General features: G+C 42.2%; 1 protein-coding gene across 1 annotated transcript in view; it reads right to left on the bottom strand.

Moving 5' to 3' along the window:
- The window catches only part of LOC126183724 (leucine-rich repeat-containing protein 20-like), a 39545-nt gene extending 25626 nt beyond the window's left edge, over positions 1–13919 (bottom strand). The window contains exon 1 of the mRNA XM_049925917.1: positions 13745–13919. Within this exon, the coding sequence (XP_049781874.1) occupies positions 13745–13874 (130 nt within the window). The 5' untranslated portion in view covers positions 13875–13919. The remainder of the gene's footprint in view (positions 1–13744) is intronic.
- Between the last annotated feature and the right edge of the window lie 6391 nt (positions 13920–20310).

The raw sequence follows: 20310 nt of genomic DNA, 5'->3' as shown, positions 1-20310 counted from the left end.
CATCTTTTGTGAGGAAGTGTACGGAATTAAACAAAACATCAGATAATAATGTAAATTTTACTGTCAGCTGCATTTGTCTTGTTCCGACTGTTCTCATTAGTTTCCTTGGAAATGTTAAGAACTGGACATATGTTCGTATGACGTTTTTTTGTTCATAATCACTAATACTGTCAGTCCTCAAATCATGTACCATTCCCTTCACTCACCCTGTATATGTTTTCCCACAATGTTAAAGGATTCTGTAAAGTCTAAACTTCCTCACCCCTAGATCATCCTCAACTGAGCCAAGGAGTGCTCTAATCATGGCTGGCGGACGGAACACACTTCAAATGCTGTATCTGTTTAGCATCCTTCCTATCTTTGACGATATGCTACCAGCATATGGTAGGACAGCAACCGATTTACAGTAAAAAACAAAAAGGCGTTGCCACCGCTGGAGGTACTGATCCATTACACTTCTGTGTGAATTACACATGGAATTTAGCATAATGCTTGGGCCAAGTTAACTTCACCTCAGGTAGTGATTGGAGTGTTATTACAAGCCTATGAAAAATAATGTAAGTATCCCGAACAATATGTGGTGCTACTGCCGGAGAAATTTCGCAACAGAGTAGGTAATTCAGGGCAGTGACTATCAAAGTACTGTAGTATTTCTCAAATTAAAAGTCGCATCTCGGGGGTCAGAGCATTGCGCCTAGCACGGCCTGAGCCGGTCACCCCTCATAAGGAGTTGGAGGCTTTATCCTTAAGTGGCAACAGAGTCTCCTCCAGTTGTTGGAGGTCAGGAATGAGTTGCACGCTTCCGGACTCTGTTGGTTTCCTTCACCTATCGTTCTGCGCCGCGCGAGGCCGCGTATACTGGCCGGTACCGCCGCTCGGTGTGGGACAGAGAATGAACGATCTACTAACGCAAAATTATTTTCATGTGCTACGGCCGATTTTTATTTTGGGACAGCAAAGAATTTTAATAATGTATATTTCACACTGCTCCGCAGTGTACACGCTAGCGAAGCTTGGTGCCAGATGTAACCTGACTTCCGCAAGCAATGCTCTTAGTGTCTGCGTTGTCCGAGCACTATTTATTTTATGCTTAGAGCATTTCTTGAGATAGCTAAGGGGCCGTATTTGTGTTTGAGCCCGCTCCCGTTTAATTTATCAGGAACGCTCGGTACTATTAAAATGTACCATACGAGTCGGGGTTAGGCTGACTGCGGAGTGCTTTAAATGCAGATACACTTTGTTGTTTTAAATGGTCCTAGTCTAGCGCAATAGTTTATGCTTCCAAATACGCCACGCCACATAAAAACAGGGCTGTTTCTTTCTTAATTCCAGGTACTATTCACACAACTGTGAATTCTTGCAATAGTGATTACTTATAAAGTTGAGAGGATTAGGTTTACACTACTTAGGCAAGAAATCGTGCTGAGGATGCAATTCAGTACGATACATTCGTTCACAACTGTGCGTGTTTGTAAAAAAATATAATAGATAGAATTCATACTCATCTATGAAGACTGAATTAGTATAAGATAATTCAGTATTTTTCGATTTTGTCATACATTTCAAGAGCGTTTCAGATTTCAGTAAGTTAATTGATCGGTCATGATGTAAGCCAGATGTATGAGCATTTTTGAAGAGTATGCTGCTGAAAACTTCGAACATTATATTCGTGTATTTTGGGTTCGCCATTATCTCAGTAACCAAAGGAAGTAGTGAACAACAATTACAATGTATTCCTTGAGCCTTAACGTTTTGCGCTTTTCACTATCTATAAACAGAAGCAGGATAATCTAGTGACGGCATAATTCACAGATTATTCTGTACATTTGCACTTGTTTACTCAAGTCAGAGTAATTTACCTTGCCTTGTTTTCGCTCCTGTTGTACGTGTGTATTACTTCCAATCATTCTGCAATATGGAATCCTTCACTGTCACTTGTTCACGACTTATTTTTCAGTTCATATGTTTCAAATTTTTTGGACCATTAGTGTTGAAGACTATCTAAATAAATCCCCAAATCGCGTGCAGCAAATAATTCAAGATTTGAACTCAGTTGTTAAGGACAGACGCTAAAATCCGTCTCACCTGCTTGCCATTTACAGCCGCAACTGCTCAGCAGTAAGTTTACTCTTACATCCACTCATCCGAGCAATATGTAAGTGCGTTATTCGTAGTTTAGCATGCTTGACACTTAACGCCGCTAACCTCATGTGGCCTGAGACAGGGGAACTTGAGACAGCAACCCTCCGCATCGTACTAAGGTGAGCCTCTTACTTTTGTCCTAGCAGGCACTCAAAAACATACGTGTAACTGTTCATTTTCCCGAACTGATTTGGCAGAGATACTGACTAGAAGGAGCCTACTCGAGACGTCTTCAGACTGACAACAATATATAAATCAAGTAGAAGAAGAAGGAAAAAAGAAAAGAAAAAAACGAGTTCAGCAAATACCTCAATTCAGAGAGTGTGCCAAATACAAACGCTTGAGATTAAAATTGTTGGAAGACAGACGTAAGTAGCAAATGTTTCCGGAAGAGACCGACGCACCAGACATTGGGCTGTGGTGCAAAGAACACTAAGCAAACGTACTGCTCACTGAATTTTGCTTGAATGGAATAAACATGGTTTCTACTATAGAAAGGCGATAGGTAAGACGTTAGCATACTACAGTAAAAGGTATCTTATGAAAACATGCTTGATGTTGTAAATCGTTGTGGTTCAATTTATCACTATACTGGCTGAACCAGAACCCCTCTGACAAACTTTCAAAGGTTGTCCCGGGAGACTTAAGTATTTTGGTATAACGCACCCACTGTCTCCGGCACCTCGTTACAGAGTAATAACGTAATTATGATGTATTCGGTTTGTTGCCGCAGTCACCCTTGTTTTTGTGAAAATACCTTCACAACAGTGAAAATGCCTGCTGTATGCAATAATCAAAGAGTACAAAAAGCAACACGCAGTAATGCAACATACATCCGACGACACGCGCACACTTTCATTACAGTGGGTTCAGTCTGTTCTGTAAGTGTACGGTATAGCACGTAACAAATGCAGAAGTGTCCCCTTATTGTTACTGTTCAAAATTTCGACCACCGTGCTCAGTGCTCAGTGAATAGCGAGGCACCATCGACTGTCTTACACGCTCAAGAATTCCAGGAGTTTGGCGTACTGCTTCCACGGCTGCGATAATCCTAGCAAACAGGACCATGCGAGTATCGACCAGGCTTTTCACATGCACCCGCAACAAAAAGTCCACTGGTGTGAGGCTCGGTGACCGAAATGGTAGTGGAACAACTCCATCGCGATCAATCCATTGTCGTCCAAACGAAATGCAACAATCGTGTAACGAGTCGCCGATGACTGTGGGTCCGTTATATCAAAACACTCAGAAGATACCCCTGAACAACGTCCGACAGTTTGTCGGTGGAGTTCTAATTCACCCGGTATACCAGAAAAATATCCGATTGTCATAGTTTTCATTTTAACGAAGATAAAAATAAAACCTAAACATGGAGATAAATATAGTATTGAATAACTAGTTGCAGTGACCGGTGTTGTCTGGGATGTTTAATATCTGCCACACAAAGTGATTGGCCCTGTGCCTTGTTGATACTCATAGCGAATGCACGCTGCATGGGAAACTGCAATCGCTTTCAATCGAAAGGCATATTGGAATCACTGGGTGTCAACAGTAAGCGACGAATGAATACGTCTTCACCTGTGGCATTCATAAAAATCAGGTTCTAAGCTTCCGGTTCTGACTTTTGCAAATACGCATCAATTTCAAACCAAAAGTTTATTAACAACAGTTACATCATAGATTATGCTTTGATTCCTATTTTTATATTACAAAAAAGTAATATATTTGTAATGCATAAAGTACCTAAAATCTAACTGTAAGATACATACTTTTCGGATTTCAATACACTTAGTTTTCTACACGAAATATTTCGACTCTAAAAATATGTGCGTATGCTTAATGAATGAGTATTCCACATGTTTATTAATATTTAGAACAAGTTAAGTTAGCAGTGGTGAAAAGACCCTTAATTACTTAAAAAGACATACGAATTTAGCAGTTTGTACATTGCTAGCTGCGGAACTTTCATTTAACGAAAGTCTGACGGTACTATTCCAAGACGTGTATTGTCGCGATAGGAATTACAGTCAGTTTACCACGATATATTTCGTTTGTTAGGCATTTAATTTTTCATTAATTTTCTTCATTGTTTCATTTCGATGTAGAAAATTAAAATAAATCGGCCAAGAACTTTGAAGTAAATCAGTCAAGTACTTTTCGAGGTGTTTGGTACCAACGTCTCATATTAAAATATATGTATAGATATGTTCGCCCAAATGTTCATTCGGGGGTCCTATAGAAATCTGAAGTAAACCGGCCAAGAACTTTTAGAAATTTTTGGTAACAACCTTATCCCTAAGTATTACACACATACAGGGTGTTACAAAAAGGTACGGCCAAACTTTCAGGAAACATTCCTCTCACACAAATAAAGAAAAGATGTTATGTGGACATGTGTCTGGAAAGGCTTAATTTCCATGTTAGAGCACATTTTAGTTTCGTCAGTATGTACTGTTCTTCTTCAATTCACCGCCAGTTGGCCCAGTTGAAGGAAGGTAATGTTGACTTCGGTGCTTGTGTTGACATGCTACTCATTGCTCTATAGTACTAGCATCAACCACATCAGTACGTAGCATCAACAGGTTAGTGTTCATCACGAAGTGGTTTTGCAGTCAGTGCAATGTTTACAAATGCGGAGTTGGCAGATGCCATTTGATGTATGGATTAGCACGGGGCAATAGCCGTGGCGTGGTACGTTTGCATCGAGACAGATTTCCAGAACGAAGGTGTCCCAGCAGGAAGATGTTCGAAGCAATTGATCGGCGTCTTAGGGAGCACGGAACATTCCAGCCTATGACTCGCGACTGGAGAAGACCTAGAACAACGAGGACACCTGCAATTCTTCGTGCAGTTGACGATAACCCTAATGTCAGCGTCAGAGAAGTTGCTGCTGTACAAGGTAACGTTGACCACGTCACTGTATGGAGAGTGCTACGGGGGAACCAGTTGTTTCCGTACCATGTACAGCGTGTGCAGGCACTATAAGCAGCTGATTGGCCTCCACGGGTACACTTCTGCGAATGGTTCATCCAACAATGTGTCAATCCTCATTTCAGTGCAAATGTTCTCTTTACGGATGAGGCTTCATTCCAACGCGATCAAATTGTAAATTTTCACAATCAACATCTGTGAACGTTTGGGCAGGCGTTGTTGGTGATGTCTTGATTGGGCCCCATGTTCTTCCACCTACGCTCAATGGAGCACGTTATCATGATTTCATACGGGATACTCAACCTGTGCTGCTAGAACATGTGCCTTTAGAAGTACGACACAACATGTGGTTCATGCACGATGGAGCTCCTGCACATTTCAGTCGAAGTGTTTGTACGCTTCTCAACAACAGATTCGGTGACCGATGGATTGGTAGAGGCGGACCAATTCCATGGCCTCCACGCTCTCCTGACCTCAATCCTCTTGACTTTCATTTATGGGGGCATTTGAAAGCTCTTGCCTACGCAACCCCGGCACCAAATGTAGAGACTCTTCGTGCTCGTATTGTGGACGGCTGTGATACAATACGCCATTCTCCAGGGCTGCATCAGCGCATCAGGGATTCCATGCGACGGAGGGTGGATGCATGTATCCTCGCTAACGGAGGACATTTTGAACATTTCCTGTGTTTGAAGTCACGCTGGTAGGTTCTGTTGCTGTGTGTTTCCATTCCATGATTAATGTGATTTGAAGAGAAGTAATAAAATGAGCTCGAACATGGAAAGTAACCGTTTCCGGACACATGTCCACATAACATATTTTCTTTCTTTGTGTGTGAGGAATGTTTCCTGGAAGTTTGGCCATACCTTTTTGTAGATCAGAATAAAACTGTAGATTTTTACGAATTAAAAGTGCTATTTCCGTAGACAGTAGCTTTAAGTTCCCCATCTGAGAATAGCGAGAAGTTGGGCAGCGCTCCCGCACTCAAGCAGCACTTCCGTGAGGGAAGCCACCGGCCGTGGAAGTGCGGTAACAGCCACGCAGATGTGTTCCGAAAGCGAGAGTAATCACGCTTTTGGTTACGTACGCAGAGCAGAACACACCAGTGTTTAGAAAGTGTGGAATGCTGTAATTCAGGTCGAAACTGCTCGCAGGAGGATCTCAGCCTGACGGAAGCCTGGCCACCTGGCTTCATTCTCGGCTTTCACTTTCTTAACAAGCTTCTCGTCGTGAAAAAAACGCCGCGGGAGGCGCATCGGTGACGAACTTTCATTCTCGAGATAAGATAGCTGACTAAGTTTCTATTCTCAGGTGACTACAGCGTCACTGTTACGTAAACGTGGAGAGCATTAAGCTTTTGTTTTTGGTATTGACTAGTTCTATCGCTCTTCGCTGACCTGACTTACTGTTATCGAGCTGAGGGGTCTTTATTGTCCTATGCCGAACAAAGAAGTTATCAATATGACACACTTCTGAGAGCATTAGTTCTGGCTCTACCAGCCTAAGTCTTTGTTTTGCATTACTTAATTGCTGATACATGTAATTAATCAAAGCAGGATGACACATTATGCTGTAAAGGGCTCTCACATGACAACGAGTTAGACTGGAAAAAGGTAAGTAAACTGATTATTATTTCAAAAGTAATGGCCATAACTGTTAACACATTTATCCTACTGTGAGACAAGACGGTCAATGCCTTCATGCAAAAGTGTTCGCTGTAGTCTAAGAAACCATGATTGTACCCAGCGGTGCATCTCTTCATCCGAAGCAAATCGACTGTCATGAATGCCTTTGTCATGAATTTCTTTCTTCAGGAATATAAAAAAATTTAAGGCGTTGGGGGAGATATCGGGATTGTATGGGGATGTGTAAGGGCTTCTCAGCGAAACTTTTGTAGCATAGTTAAAAAAAAAGTTTGGGCAACGTGTGGGCCTGCTGCAGCAGTTTCGCTGGAAGCTTTTATACATCCTCCATCCAGATATTTCCCAACCGATTTCCAATTTGTTGGTGCTCTGAAGAAAGACATTCGTGGCCGTCGATTTGCTTCGGAAGAAGAGGTGCACACCTGGGTAAAATCGTGGCCACATTGTCTCACGAAGGGATAAATGTAGTAACAGTTACAGCGAATACTTTTGAAATATTAAACAGTTTACATGCTTTTTTCCATTAGTCTCGTTTTTAATTGACTGCCGAGAGAGAGAGAGAGAGAGAGAGAGAGAGAGAGAGACGGAGGGACGAGAGTGTAACAGATGATGTATACAGTATCTACAGGCGCTCTATGTTAGGATAATGGCCTTAAAAAAACTTCCTCCATTTTCCTTGTATTAAGATAATCAGAAAACGTGAGGTTAGCGTTAGAACGCACGGGCGTGATACTTAAAAGCACGCGATTGTTTCTGTTGAAGACCGCACTTGAGTTTCCAGCTGTCCGTATACAGACGTGATACACTTGGAAGTGGTCTTCTTTTCAGTATGTGCAGACTGCAGGCTTTGAGATCTAGTCGACATCATGCTTCAAGACCTTCACTAGCTGAGAGACGCTTAGTATAGAATTTTGTCACAAGGATCCTCCGTGCTGATGTGTTCCTACTCTGGTGGTTGTACTCCAAATAAAACTGCAATAAGATCTTTCAAAACAAGTGCTGAAGAACTTCACTTCTCATTACGCTACAGGGCAGACGACAGAAAAAGCCAGTACATTACGCACATCGAAATTCGGGGAGGGCATTTCGGTTTGTCGGCCAATTTTCAAATGAGCGAATACTGTCATGTACAGATGGAACACAGCAGTTTACATTTAAACAAGAAATTTATCCTCGGGAATTTAAAACTGTCGAGAGTTCAAAAAAAAATGTTTCGGGATTCACGAAAATCGGGTCAAGTAATTGTAATCCATATTTTACAATAAAGTAAATAATAAGAATGCCGAAAACGTTTCATTTTATCTTTAGCAAGACCGACAAGTATCAAAGCTGGAGTTTGCCTCTCTTAAAGACAGTTGTGACCATGGAACAAAGCTCCATATTCACCGACAGCAAGCAAATACCTCGAATGATGAGAAACCTGCCGCACAACCCGGAAAGTAGGTCGTGTTCTGTATGCATACCAATCTACGTCGCGTAACTTTTATCAAAAGTTGAGAAACTCAGTAGGTTTTTTCCTCTGTACAAGGAAAGATAAGCTTCGTTTCGAAGATTACTGAGAGAACATCAAACTCAGATTGTATCTTCATTTGTTCCACTGATACCCAAAAGTAAACGCATATGTTTGACCCACTTTATACTAGTAAATTATTATTGAATATATTTATTTGAACAAGAAGGCTGATGGTATCCCAAACACGACCATAGCGTGATTGACCCATCGTGATTCCGCAGTGTGTTTTTGACACCTGTCTTGGCCTAGATTGTATTTGAGGAGGCATACGAGCTCCATTCTCAAAGACAAAGGAGAATTTGGCGTTCTGCCATTTTGTACCTCTTGGAGTGGTCCAAGAAGAGGGTACACAGGACCGAGACGTAGCACCCATGTACTCGGGAGATACTTGGCAGGAATCCCAGTGCACCGTCCAGATTTAGCCTTCCCGCGATTTATATAAGCTACGAAGCGTGTTGGTCGCGACGGCTCGACAACAAAGAGGTGCTCGTTGGCGTCCCAGACCTCAGACAATATGCGAGCAGATAAGCGTCGTCTCTGACGAGCTGTGCGCGTCTGTCAACTCCACGTGCTTCTGTACAGTTCTTAGCGGAGAAACTGCGTAGCATTATTAATTATATGCGAAAGTGCCAAAACGTCGTCATTGGCACGTGGAAAGGCACGCATCATCTGACCGGAGGCGAGAACGAGTCCGAGTGCGCGTTGTTAATGACTGATAGGCTTGGTACTGAATCAGACTCGCCGTGTTTATGAACGATATCTCCAACAACAAATCTGCTGCGTCGTAATTCGCCCACCAAGTTAAGACATCGGTTTGAGTGGGCTGATATGTGGGCTGAGACATGTGCAGAACAAAGGAAATCGTAAGGACAAGTAAGAAACAAAGAGTCGCTTGTTACTGCAAGAATATAAATAAAGAACCGTAGTGACAAGAGGACGATTAGCGTACAATGTTCCGCAGACGTCGTGTCTAATAGTAAAGGAATTCCAGCTCATTTGAAAAAAGACTGTGAATGGGTTCGGTCACAGGCTTGTTCAAAGGATAATTTCGGCATTCTCTGTTACGGTTCCAGCGTTTTAATTACTGCTTAGTCTCACTATTTCCCATAATTAGAGTTTTATAGCTTCTGAGAACTACCTGTGGGTGGAAGCAGTCGGCCAAATGTAAATATATATTTACTTCACGCAGATTGGCGCATTACGTAAACAAAATGTGAGCATACTGTGTTAAAGGAAACTGGTGTAGATGAATGCGACGACTGTGGCAGACTGTAGAGAAACGCTTGTATTGTTGATGACAATTTAAAAAATGGACAGGGTTATAACCAGGCGCATTTTCCTCTGAACTACACCAAGGGGACCGCCGAATTCAGTGTTCCAGCCAACGGATCCCTATCAACAGTCATTTACATCACCCCACGAGAGCCGCGAGAAAGCTTGGGGCTTAACCCAGATCGCTGGTGCTAGGTTTGTTGATCAAGAACTGAAGGCCATCACATGTCCTCCCATTGCAGACAGGTTCTGAGAAAAATTCGTTCAGTCCCAGGATTTGAAACTGTTAGCCCGGGGTCCAGTGCTGTCGCATTGTGCTAGCTGGTTCGAATAGGAGAAGGAAAACTGCAATTCCTTGGGAATAAGTTGGTGCAGGACATGTCTCTGTTGGGACCGCTGAATACTGGTACTCGTCGAACAAGAACACAAGCAGACTGCAGACTACTAACGAATTAAGTGACTCGAAGATTTCTTAAATAATAGAACCCAGGACGTTGTCCTCGACTGTCAGTGTTCATCAGAGACAAGGGAGTGCCCCAGGGAAGTGTGATACGACCGTTCTTGTTCTCTACATACATAAATGATCGGACGAATGGGGTGGGCAGCAATTTGCGGCTGTTTGCTGATGATGCCGTGGTGAATAGGAAAGTGTCGGCATTGATACAAAAATTCTACTTGGTGTGATGAATGGCAGCTAACTCTAAATATAGAAAAATGTAAGATAATGCAGATGAGTAGGAAAAGCAATCCCGTAATGTTCGAATACAGCATTAGTAGTGAGTTACTTGACACAGTAAGGTCAGTTACATATCTGGGCGTAACGTTGCAAAGCGATATGAAATTGAACGATTGGAAGATTGTAGTGGCGAAGGCGATTGGTCGACTTCGGTTTATTGGGAGAGTTTAGGGAAGTGTGGTCTATTTGTAAAGTATATCGCATGTAGAACACTGATGCGACACATTCTTGAGTACCGTTCGATTGTTTTGGATCCCCACCAGGTGGGATTAAACGAAGACATCGAAGCATTTCAGAGGCAGGCTGTTAGACTTGTTACCGTTAGGTTCGATCACCAAGGCGAGCTTCACGGAGATGCTTCGTGAAAGAAAGTGAGAATCCCTTGCGGGAAGACAACGTTCTCGTCGCGAAACACTATTGAGAAAATTTATAGAACTGGCATTTGAGGCTGACTACAGAATGATTCTACTGCTACCAACGTACATTTCGCGTAAGGACCGCGAAGATAAGGCAGGGCAAGTCATGTCTCGTACGGAGGCATAGACAGTTGCATTTCTCTCTATTTGGGAGTGGAACTGGAAAGTAAATAACTAGTAGTGATACAGAGTACCCTCCGCCATGCACCATACGGTAGCTTGTGGCGTATGTACGCATGTGTAGATCTAAATGCAAGAAAATTGATTTGAGAAGTTCTGTGTGAACAAATCCGCGAAGTGTATGAAAATAGTAATACCGTTCATTTTATTTGAAATAATAAAAAATCCCACCAGGGAAATTATTAAAGGACCATAAATGTAAATTCGGAACTAGTACAACCTACTGTCTCTTGACTGTTGTGAATCTGGAATTATAGTGTACATGTAAGCTGGAGTATGTTTGTTTGTATCGGGTCTAACATGACGCAACCTTGTACCGTCGCGTCGCTTTGTTTGCGAAGCGGTTCGCGGAGGCGGTACGTCACCAGCAAAGGCGCTATTGCCAGCAGCGTAAGGTGAGCGTTATCTGGCGCGGAGCACCGGTTTGACAGAAAACAGCTGTCGCGTCGCCCCTTTGTGCGGGAACAGCTGTGTGCGCACGTGGCCGCGAGCTTGGCGAACTGTCAAGTTCCGCACTGCTATTTGCAGCGAGAAGGGCAAAGCGGCCTCGCAGCCACTGGCAACTCTGTGAGCTGAGAACACAATGCACGGGCTCCTCCAAACAAAATGCATCGAACGCTCACAACAAACAGAGCATTTCCCTCGTTGATGAAGATACTGGGCTCAACTCCGCAGTAGACAATCCCGACGTTGGTTTCCCTAAATCACTTTGGCCGAATCTGGCAACAGTTTCCTCCCACCTCCTGTTCAAGTGAGCTTGTACTCCTAATGTCTACGAGACATTAAACTCTTAACCTTTCTTTTCTTCTCCCACTTCTCAAAGTGAATTTTGAGAGAGCTAATATTGCGCAAAGCTGGGTCGGAACTTTCGACGTAATTACTGCAACCGACCTACATGTAGAACAGACATCGAGATTGTTGCGCATTAGACTATAACTTGTATTAAATAGTGCATGACGTTCTTGTAATAGCACAATCTTACCGATGAGTAAAAGTGGCAACAAAGAGAAATGTCTGTCTTTAATCTAAAAGAAAAAAAGAGACGATGAAGTCGTTTGCATGATGACTACGCACTGTTAAACTAGCACAGGAAGTGTAATGCTGTCAGTTTTTAAACTCTGTAATCACGTAGCTAAAACTAGGGAATTTGTTGCTGTTACAATGCTAACGAAATAAATACAAGAACAATAAACATAGACGTTATAGAAACAACAACTAAAAATTATACTCGTTAGATGTCAAACTATTTCTTTTCTGTTTGTTTGCATGGTCATCTTTCGCAGCAGCTGTTAAAATCAATTATTATTGGTTTCTCCGTCTCAAGCTTACTGCAATTAATTAAAGAGAATTTTACACCATACGCGTTTCGCTTTCATTTACAAAGCATCTCCTGTGGTCGGAGTTTCTGCCCTTTGTTCACATATTCTGCAAACCATTGCTTCTCCCCTCTTTGTTAGAGGAGACTGATATCGAAAGAAACTTCGTTACATTATAAACTTGCCAGTATTTACCCTTTTGCACTTTCTCTTACGCTGCATCGACGTTATTTACACTTCACCTCACTTGTGAATATAGAAATGCAGTAATATGCGTTGTGACTCAGCACAATATTACAGTGTTTATGTTTCTTCATTTTTTTCCTGTAGCTATACGAAAAACAAATGAGCAAACATAAACACTAATACTGTGTTGAGTGAGTATGCATACAAATGCAGTTCTATTTCCAAAAGTGAAGTGTAAATAGCTCCAATGTAGAATTTGCAGAATATGTGAACAAGACGCAGAAACATTAATGGCCACAGGAGATGCTTTGTAAATAAAAGCGAAACGCGTCTGATGTAAAATTCTCTTTAATTAACTACAGTGAGCTTAAGACCGAGAAATCAATAATTTATATTTATTTTCTGGTTAGTAATTGGATATATTTGGTTTTTCCACTAAACATATCGAACCAAAATATATTACTGCAAATGGTACACAGCGAACGTTATTTTCCTTTTGGGTGTATTAATTTGTCAGCTACAAAAATGACAGAAATCTTGTCTGATGCAGCTATCGCACACGAAATTGCTAAATCTACCAGGCAATGGGACATATCTGTTCGGAAACAAGAAAGACAAGAAGGAAATGCGATGTTTCCGTTTCTGAAATGATGATCAATAAAAAGCAAGAGACTGAAACGTAGGTAACTTTCCAACAGCTTGAAAACATGCGGAAGCAGCTAATTGAAAGAAGGGAAACTTGCAGTAGTATCGATACCAGCACTACAGCAACAATGGGTAAGCGATGAAATTGTCACGAAGTGCCCTCTACCATGCATGCTAGTATTAACTACTGAGTGCATTGGTAAACAAGTTAAACTGCGAGAGCGATTGTGGCATTAAGAAGCGGAATTACGAGTGAAATGAATAACCGATGCTAAACAAAGGAGAGCATGCTGCACAGGTTAGATACTACGCAGTAGATCACGCAATGAGTGGCTGGCATCAAAAGGCACAGCGGTAAAAGTGACAGCTACGAGCGATAGTAAACAAAAGAACGTAGGTAACTTTCAAACAGCTTGAAAACATGCGGAAACAGCTAATTGAAAGAAGGGAAACTTGCAGTAGTATCGATACCAGCACTACAGCAACAATGGTAGGCGATGAAATTGTCACGAAGTGCCCTCTGCCATGCATGCTAGTGTTAACTACTGAGTGCATTGGTAAACGAGCTAAACTGCGAGAGCGACTGTGGCATTAAGAAGCAGAATTACGAGTGAAATGAATAACCGATGCTAAACAAATGAGAGCATGCTGCACAGGTTAGATACTACGCCGTAGACCACGCAAAGAGTGGCTGGCATCAAAAGGCACAGCGGTATGACAGGAACGAGCGATAGTAAACAAAAGAGAGAAGGCGAGAGACTGACCCAGATTGTTGTTCTCCTGCGCCTCGGTGCATCTGCCCACGACGCGGATGATTGCCCTGCCGGCCATGCGGGTGCAGTGCATCACTGCCGCCTGGTTGGTGATGTCTGCTCCGAACTGCGGGGGCCTCATGTTCGCGTCGGCTGCTGTTGCTCGCTGCTAGGGATCTGCGGCGGCAGCGGCGCGGGCGCGCTTAAGTACGGACGCCCCCCACCCCGCAGGCGTGGCACGTGCGCCGCGGCGCCGCGCACATCCACCATCATTTCGCGAACTCAAAATACGCGGACCAGCGGGAAAAACCAATTGTGCAAGAAGCGGAAGAAACCCTCGACTACTCTTTGAGGTTCGTCTAGGCCGAATGTCGACAGCCGAATTGCCAACTCCCCTTCGGTCAGAAATGGGGACTCACAATAGTGGCGTTTCAGAAATGACCGTTCTTCTACTTATAACCGTAACTGCTACGGGTAAAACCGTAGTTCGGAAGCTGAAACTGCAAGACTCAGGTGCAATTCCGGTGACGTTGTGTTTCAGGGGCTTCGGCACGTGGAAGTGATCGCTCGACACACACTCGCTACAACAAAGCGGAACAAAGATTTCCGGATGAGACACATAGAACAAAAGTTCCAAATGGGCTGGGACAATACTTTAACCGACACAAACTGTCTATATTTACAATACATCAATCTCAACGTTTTCAACACCATTCAAACAGCTGCATCATGGGACCACCAATGGCGGTTGTAATGTAAACAGACAACTAGTTTCGATCAAGCTACCATCTTCAAGCCACCAATTAACGCTACAGCAAGTTTATGATGATCGCTCGACCCAAATACAGGGTGAATCAGCCGGAAAGGTACCTGCTGTGAGGGGTGATAGCACTGGTAATTCTGAACAAAAACTGCGAATGAACTTATGCCCTTTTCTTAACCGCATACGACATACAGTTTTAGAATCACAGGCGTCAGTCGCATATCCTTAATCAGCACTCACATATTAATAAAACCAAAGCGACGTTAGGCTAAGTTGTGTTGTCTTTACAGACGATTTCAATCCACACATCACAAAGGAGGAACTTCTCGCTCGTATTTTACGTGCGCGTGCCCAAGTACAGGACCGTACGAATGAGCTAAGATCACCCAACACACCAGCTGTCTACAAAAGCCGCAGAATGCCTTGCAGTTGATGATGGATTTTTTGAACATATTTTGCGATGAAATGTACACAATTAAACAAAACATTAGACCACAACGTTTCATTTACTGTCACCAGCACTTGTTCAAATGGTTCAAATGGCTCTGAACACTATGGGACTTAGACAGAACAGAACAGGACATCATACACATCCATGCCCGAGGCAGGATTCGAACCTGCGACCGTAGCAGTCGCGCGGTTCCGGACTGAAGCGCCTAGAACCGCTCGGCCACCGCGGCCGGCCCCAGCTTTTTTCCTTTCCCCCTTTGTATTCATTAGTTTCCACGGAAACTAAAGAACAGGATATATATTCATATGACGTTTTTCGTTCAGAATCACTAACACTATCACCGCTGAGAGCATGCACCTTTTCTCCTAACTCACCCTGTATACATCACAGTAGATTTTGGTGTTTTCGTAATACCGTTGTTTAAACACTTTGAAGCTGTGCAGCAGTGTCTACAGAAAATGTTTTATATTATGAATGTAAAAATAACCGACACTGATGTAATATTCCACAATATCTATTATTTTAAAAACCAGTTTTTGGCTGTTGCCTCATCGTCGGGTACAAAAATAAGTATGTGTGTCTGTGAAAGTTTTGTGGAATCAAAGCTTTTATGCTTCATACATCTGCAGAGAATCTCAGTTGTTTTTCAAAGATAACAGTTGTTAATGTTTGATTTAGGACAATACGAGAGGAACTATTTCAGTAAAAGGAGATGTAAAACTATTTAGCGTTGATAAAATACGCAACACATTAAAAATGACCTACATGACAAATTACGGCTGTTATTAATAGAGAAATAGGTTTAACAATGTATAGTAAACATCGGTGACGTGTTCCGAGGAGGCGCCTGCACAAAATAGTCGTGTCCTTAATAAGTCCACTATTACAAACAAGTGTAATATTTTACCTGTTTGTAGGTTCAAAATGGCTCTGAGCACTATGCGGCTTAACTTCTAAGGTCATCAGTCGCCTAGAACTTAGAACTAATTAAACCTAACTAACCTAAGGACATCACACACATCCATGCCCGAGGCAGGATTCGAACCTGCGACCGTAGCGGTCACGCGGTGCCAGACTGAAGCGCCTTTAACCGCACGGCCACACCGGCCGGCACCTGTTTGTAGAATTGGACCTGTTAAGAACTAGACCACCTTATTCAGTCACCCACTTGGAACATGTTACCATAGTTTACTACACAGGGGGTTTCAAAACTCGACGACAATTGCAGGTATGGATTCCTCATACAACAAGAAGAAAAAAGTCTACTACACATGGGCTCTAAAATGCATATCTTAAGAGCTATGAGCACCCGTTCATCTTCGATACTGTGAAACAAATCTCTTCTACTGGAGACACATAGCTTTCCATATTGTGGGAGGAGGTAGGAGGAATCAAAACAAGAAAAAAACGTGTAGTAAACATAGGCTCTAAAATGCAGACCTTAAGTGCTATGAGCACTTGTCTTATAGACGAGATGTGTTTAACAATAGCGAAGATGAACAAGTGCCCATAGCTCTAAAGGTATGCACGTTAGAGCTCGTGTTTACTGAATATTTTTTCCTTGTTTTGGTCCACACTACCACCTATCAAAATATGGAACGGGAAGAGCTTGCAGTAAAACAGTTTTGTTTCACAGTATCGAAAACGAAGAAGTGCTCATAGCTCTTAAGATAAGCATTTCAGAGCCAATGTTTACTAGATTTTTTTTCTTCTTGTTACATGAGGAATCTATTCCTGAAGTTTTGCAGTCGAGTTTTGAAACTCCCTGTATACTGCTCTATTTATTTTTCTTCTCAGAATAATCGTTGTAATTTTTCATGTAGTTCATTATTTAATGTGGCAGATTTTGTTTAAGCTAAATAGTTTTCCATCGCATTTTACTGAAATAATTCTTCTCGTTTTACTTCTGAAGCAAATCAGCTGAGATGCTCTGTAAATGCGCCGCACTTACAATCTTTGCTCCCACAAAAATGTCATAGCAACACATATTTATCTTTGTACCTGACGATGACGTAACAACCGAAAATTAGTTCGTAAAATAATAAATACTGTAGAATATTATACCAGTGTCGTATGTTTTTTCATTCACAATGTGTAAAATATTCTACCGAGAACCAATGGAACAGTCAATTGGTTCAAATGGCTCTGAGCACTATGGGACTTAACTTCTGGGGTCATCAGTCCCCTAGAACTTAGAACTACTTAAACCTAACTAACCTAAGGACATCACACACATCCATGCCCGAGGCAGGATTCGAACCTGCGACCGTAGCGGTCGCGCGGTTCCAGACTGAAGCGCCTAGACACAGCTCGGCCACTCCGAGTCAATTAACGATTAATATAAGGTGTTTTAGTTTCTACAATAGACTTTTTTTTGTATCACGCTAGAGCCATGTTTCGTCTATTGTTATTATGAGACCGTTTACTTAAGATGAAAGCAGCATCAGAATGAGACGTTTTGTACACAAAAGTATTACATATATCACGAACATACTGATTGAACCCTACCAAATTGATACTCCAGTATTTCCGTGGCTGTGGGACACGTTTCCTGCTATTTCGTCCTTACGCGAACTTATTTCCAGCAGTGAAAAACGTTGTTCCTACAGAACTTTTCAGGTGCAGATTACAACACAGCGTGCCCAGAGGACGTGCACGGGAAACTTAACCGAAATAATGCGGAATTTGAGAAAGGTCAAATCATTTGTACCAGGTGGCTATAAATAAAGTGCAGCTACACGCGGAGGTCCAGCATGGACTGTAATTATCGTATGGCAGCGAAAACTGATAGATATGTTAATCCTTAATGCGGAACCGATTTACATTGTAAAGAAGTTAGTTCCAATTTTGGCCACCAGGTGCAAATCTGGCGCTGTATTACATTTCTTTGGCGTCTCCGGTGCTCATATTGAACAAACTGTGCAAGCAGCAGTTAATAATGAAATCAACACTGTGCCTTTCTCACGTCCCGCTCCTAATCCATTATATATGGGAACATTTCGATACGACTTTTTTATATCCATAGCTTCAGATTTGCATGTTGTGGCCAAAACTGGAACCATTTTTTTTCTGCGTAAATCGGTTCCGCATTAACGCGTTAGAATATCTACCAAGTTTCGCTGCCATACGATAATTACAGCCCACAGTGGATCTCTGTGAGTAGCTGCACTTTAATTATAACCACCTAGTACGAGGGACAAGGGAAATACATTATTGAGAGATCGCTCTAGTGCACTGACTTTTGAACGAATGCTGACGACATGGACATCAGTGTGGCAAGAAGAGTAAGCACAGGTCGTTACAGAAGGATTACGCCATGAAAAGATAATAGGATTTTTCGACTGGCTTTGAGGAATGGACAGATGACAGCAGCTGGAGTCCGAATAGATGTTAGATGCAAGATGGCACCATGAACCAGCGGGGACAGATTACTGGAACACGGGTTGAGATCTCCAGTTGTAATCCGCCGTTTACCGCTGACACCATACCACAGATAATAGAGACTTGCAAGGTATGAAGCCAGAGCCAACTGGGAAAGTGCACACCAGTTTGTGACATTCAGCGATGAGTCTCGCTGAGTAACGGTCAGATCGACGTCAACGTATCCGTAGACGACATGGTCAAAGGCCATAGGAAACAGAGATTCTCGAGACGCATACCTCTCCAGCTTCAGGAATTATGATACGGGGCTTATCGGATATAATAGAACCCGTTTAAGTAATTGATGACGGGCTGCTGAATGCTCACCATCACGTGGCAAGAATGGTACACTGTTGTCATCCCCTTCATGACATGGTACGAAATGGCATATTCCAGCAGGATAACGCAAGACCTCACACTGCAATCCGAATCACAAACGCCTTGAAGAATGTGCAAAAACCTGACTGGCCTGCCTGGTTCGCTGATTTGTTACTGGTAGAACATGTGTGGGATGCAGTAAGAAGAAGTATACTTTCATACCAGCCTTTACCTAGCACTCGTCATGAACGGACACTGTATACGTTTCACGCATGGCGAGAAATTCCTCAAGATGACATTCGGAGGTTGTTTGCTCCCATGCTACAATAAGTACAAGATTTATGTTTGTCATGTATATAAGAGCATCATACAAGAATGTATTCGTGCCATGGGTTCACACCTAATTCTGGAGTTGGTAATGGACATTAGTTCCGAAGCGAATGAAAGAGTAATATTTTAATATCCGTTATGTGATAAACATCTCCAGAACGTTTGATAAACAGCGGACTGGTGCTTGTTGGCGCAGCACTTTCCAAACCTGTCAGTGTGTATTATCGTCAACAGTTTCAACTGCGGATGGTTTACTGACTGTCTATAAGAGGAAAACTCTCTGTTAATAAAGGAAATAAATTCCTTAAACGAGTCTGCGATCATAATGATCTTTCGTCAAGAGAGCGTCTGGGTAGCTTAATGTTTTTTTCTTTTTTTTTCTTTCATTTATCGTACCAATGACTTGCTTTGTTCAGTTCAAGGGCGTCATGAAAAGTAATGCCTCCGAATTTATTAGGTAAAAGTTCAAAGCTTCCTAATGAAAACAAACATTATTAACATTCTACGTCTTTATATTTCTGGTCTACATATTTATTTCTCGTCATAGTCACCCTGGCGACGAACATATTTCTTCTAAAGAGAGTCCAGTTTGTTGATACCGTCACGTAGAATGTTTGACATCTTTGATGGAGCCACAACCTCACCTCTGTTTGCACCGCTTCATCACTCTCAAAGCCTAGTCCTCGAAGGTGTTATTTATGTTTTGGAAACAGATGGAAATCGTATGGCGCCAAGTCGTTACTGTATGGAGGATAATCACAGACAGTGAACCCAAGGCGTCGGATTGTTCTAGGTGTCATAGCACTCGTGTGTGGTCCGTCATTATCATGCTGAAGGAGAAATTCGATTACAGCATGCTCACGCACCGACATAGTTACCTTACATACCACCATGTTACACGCTACATTTCGGAGCCCTCTAGCGGCAGAGGATTGCAAACATGTAGACATGAAGAATAGAGATGCGGAATGTTAATAACGTTTGTTTATTTTAAAAATCTTAAGAGCTTTCACATAAAAATTCGGAGGCACTACTTTTCAACACACCCTCGTACCTTCATTACAGCCTGTATTTAATATGAAAATTTCATCAGTATTAGAAGAGTAACATACAAAAGCTTTCATAAAAGTGGTAGAGGATTCCATAATATCATGGTAGGTGCAAATAAATAGGATACTCAACGAAATTTTGCATCTAAGAAACGCTACATTTCAACACGATAGAGGTATTCTCAGACAAATACGCTTGTTTCTGGAGATTTAGAAAAACTCGTAAAATGATGATAATGTAAAAAAT

This window comes from Schistocerca cancellata, chromosome 4, assembly GCF_023864275.1.
Source record: "Schistocerca cancellata isolate TAMUIC-IGC-003103 chromosome 4, iqSchCanc2.1, whole genome shotgun sequence".
Classification (NCBI taxonomy): domain Eukaryota; kingdom Metazoa; phylum Arthropoda; class Insecta; order Orthoptera; family Acrididae; genus Schistocerca; species Schistocerca cancellata.
Note: the sequence above shows the minus strand (reverse complement) of the source record. Positions and strands in the feature narration are given on the sequence as shown.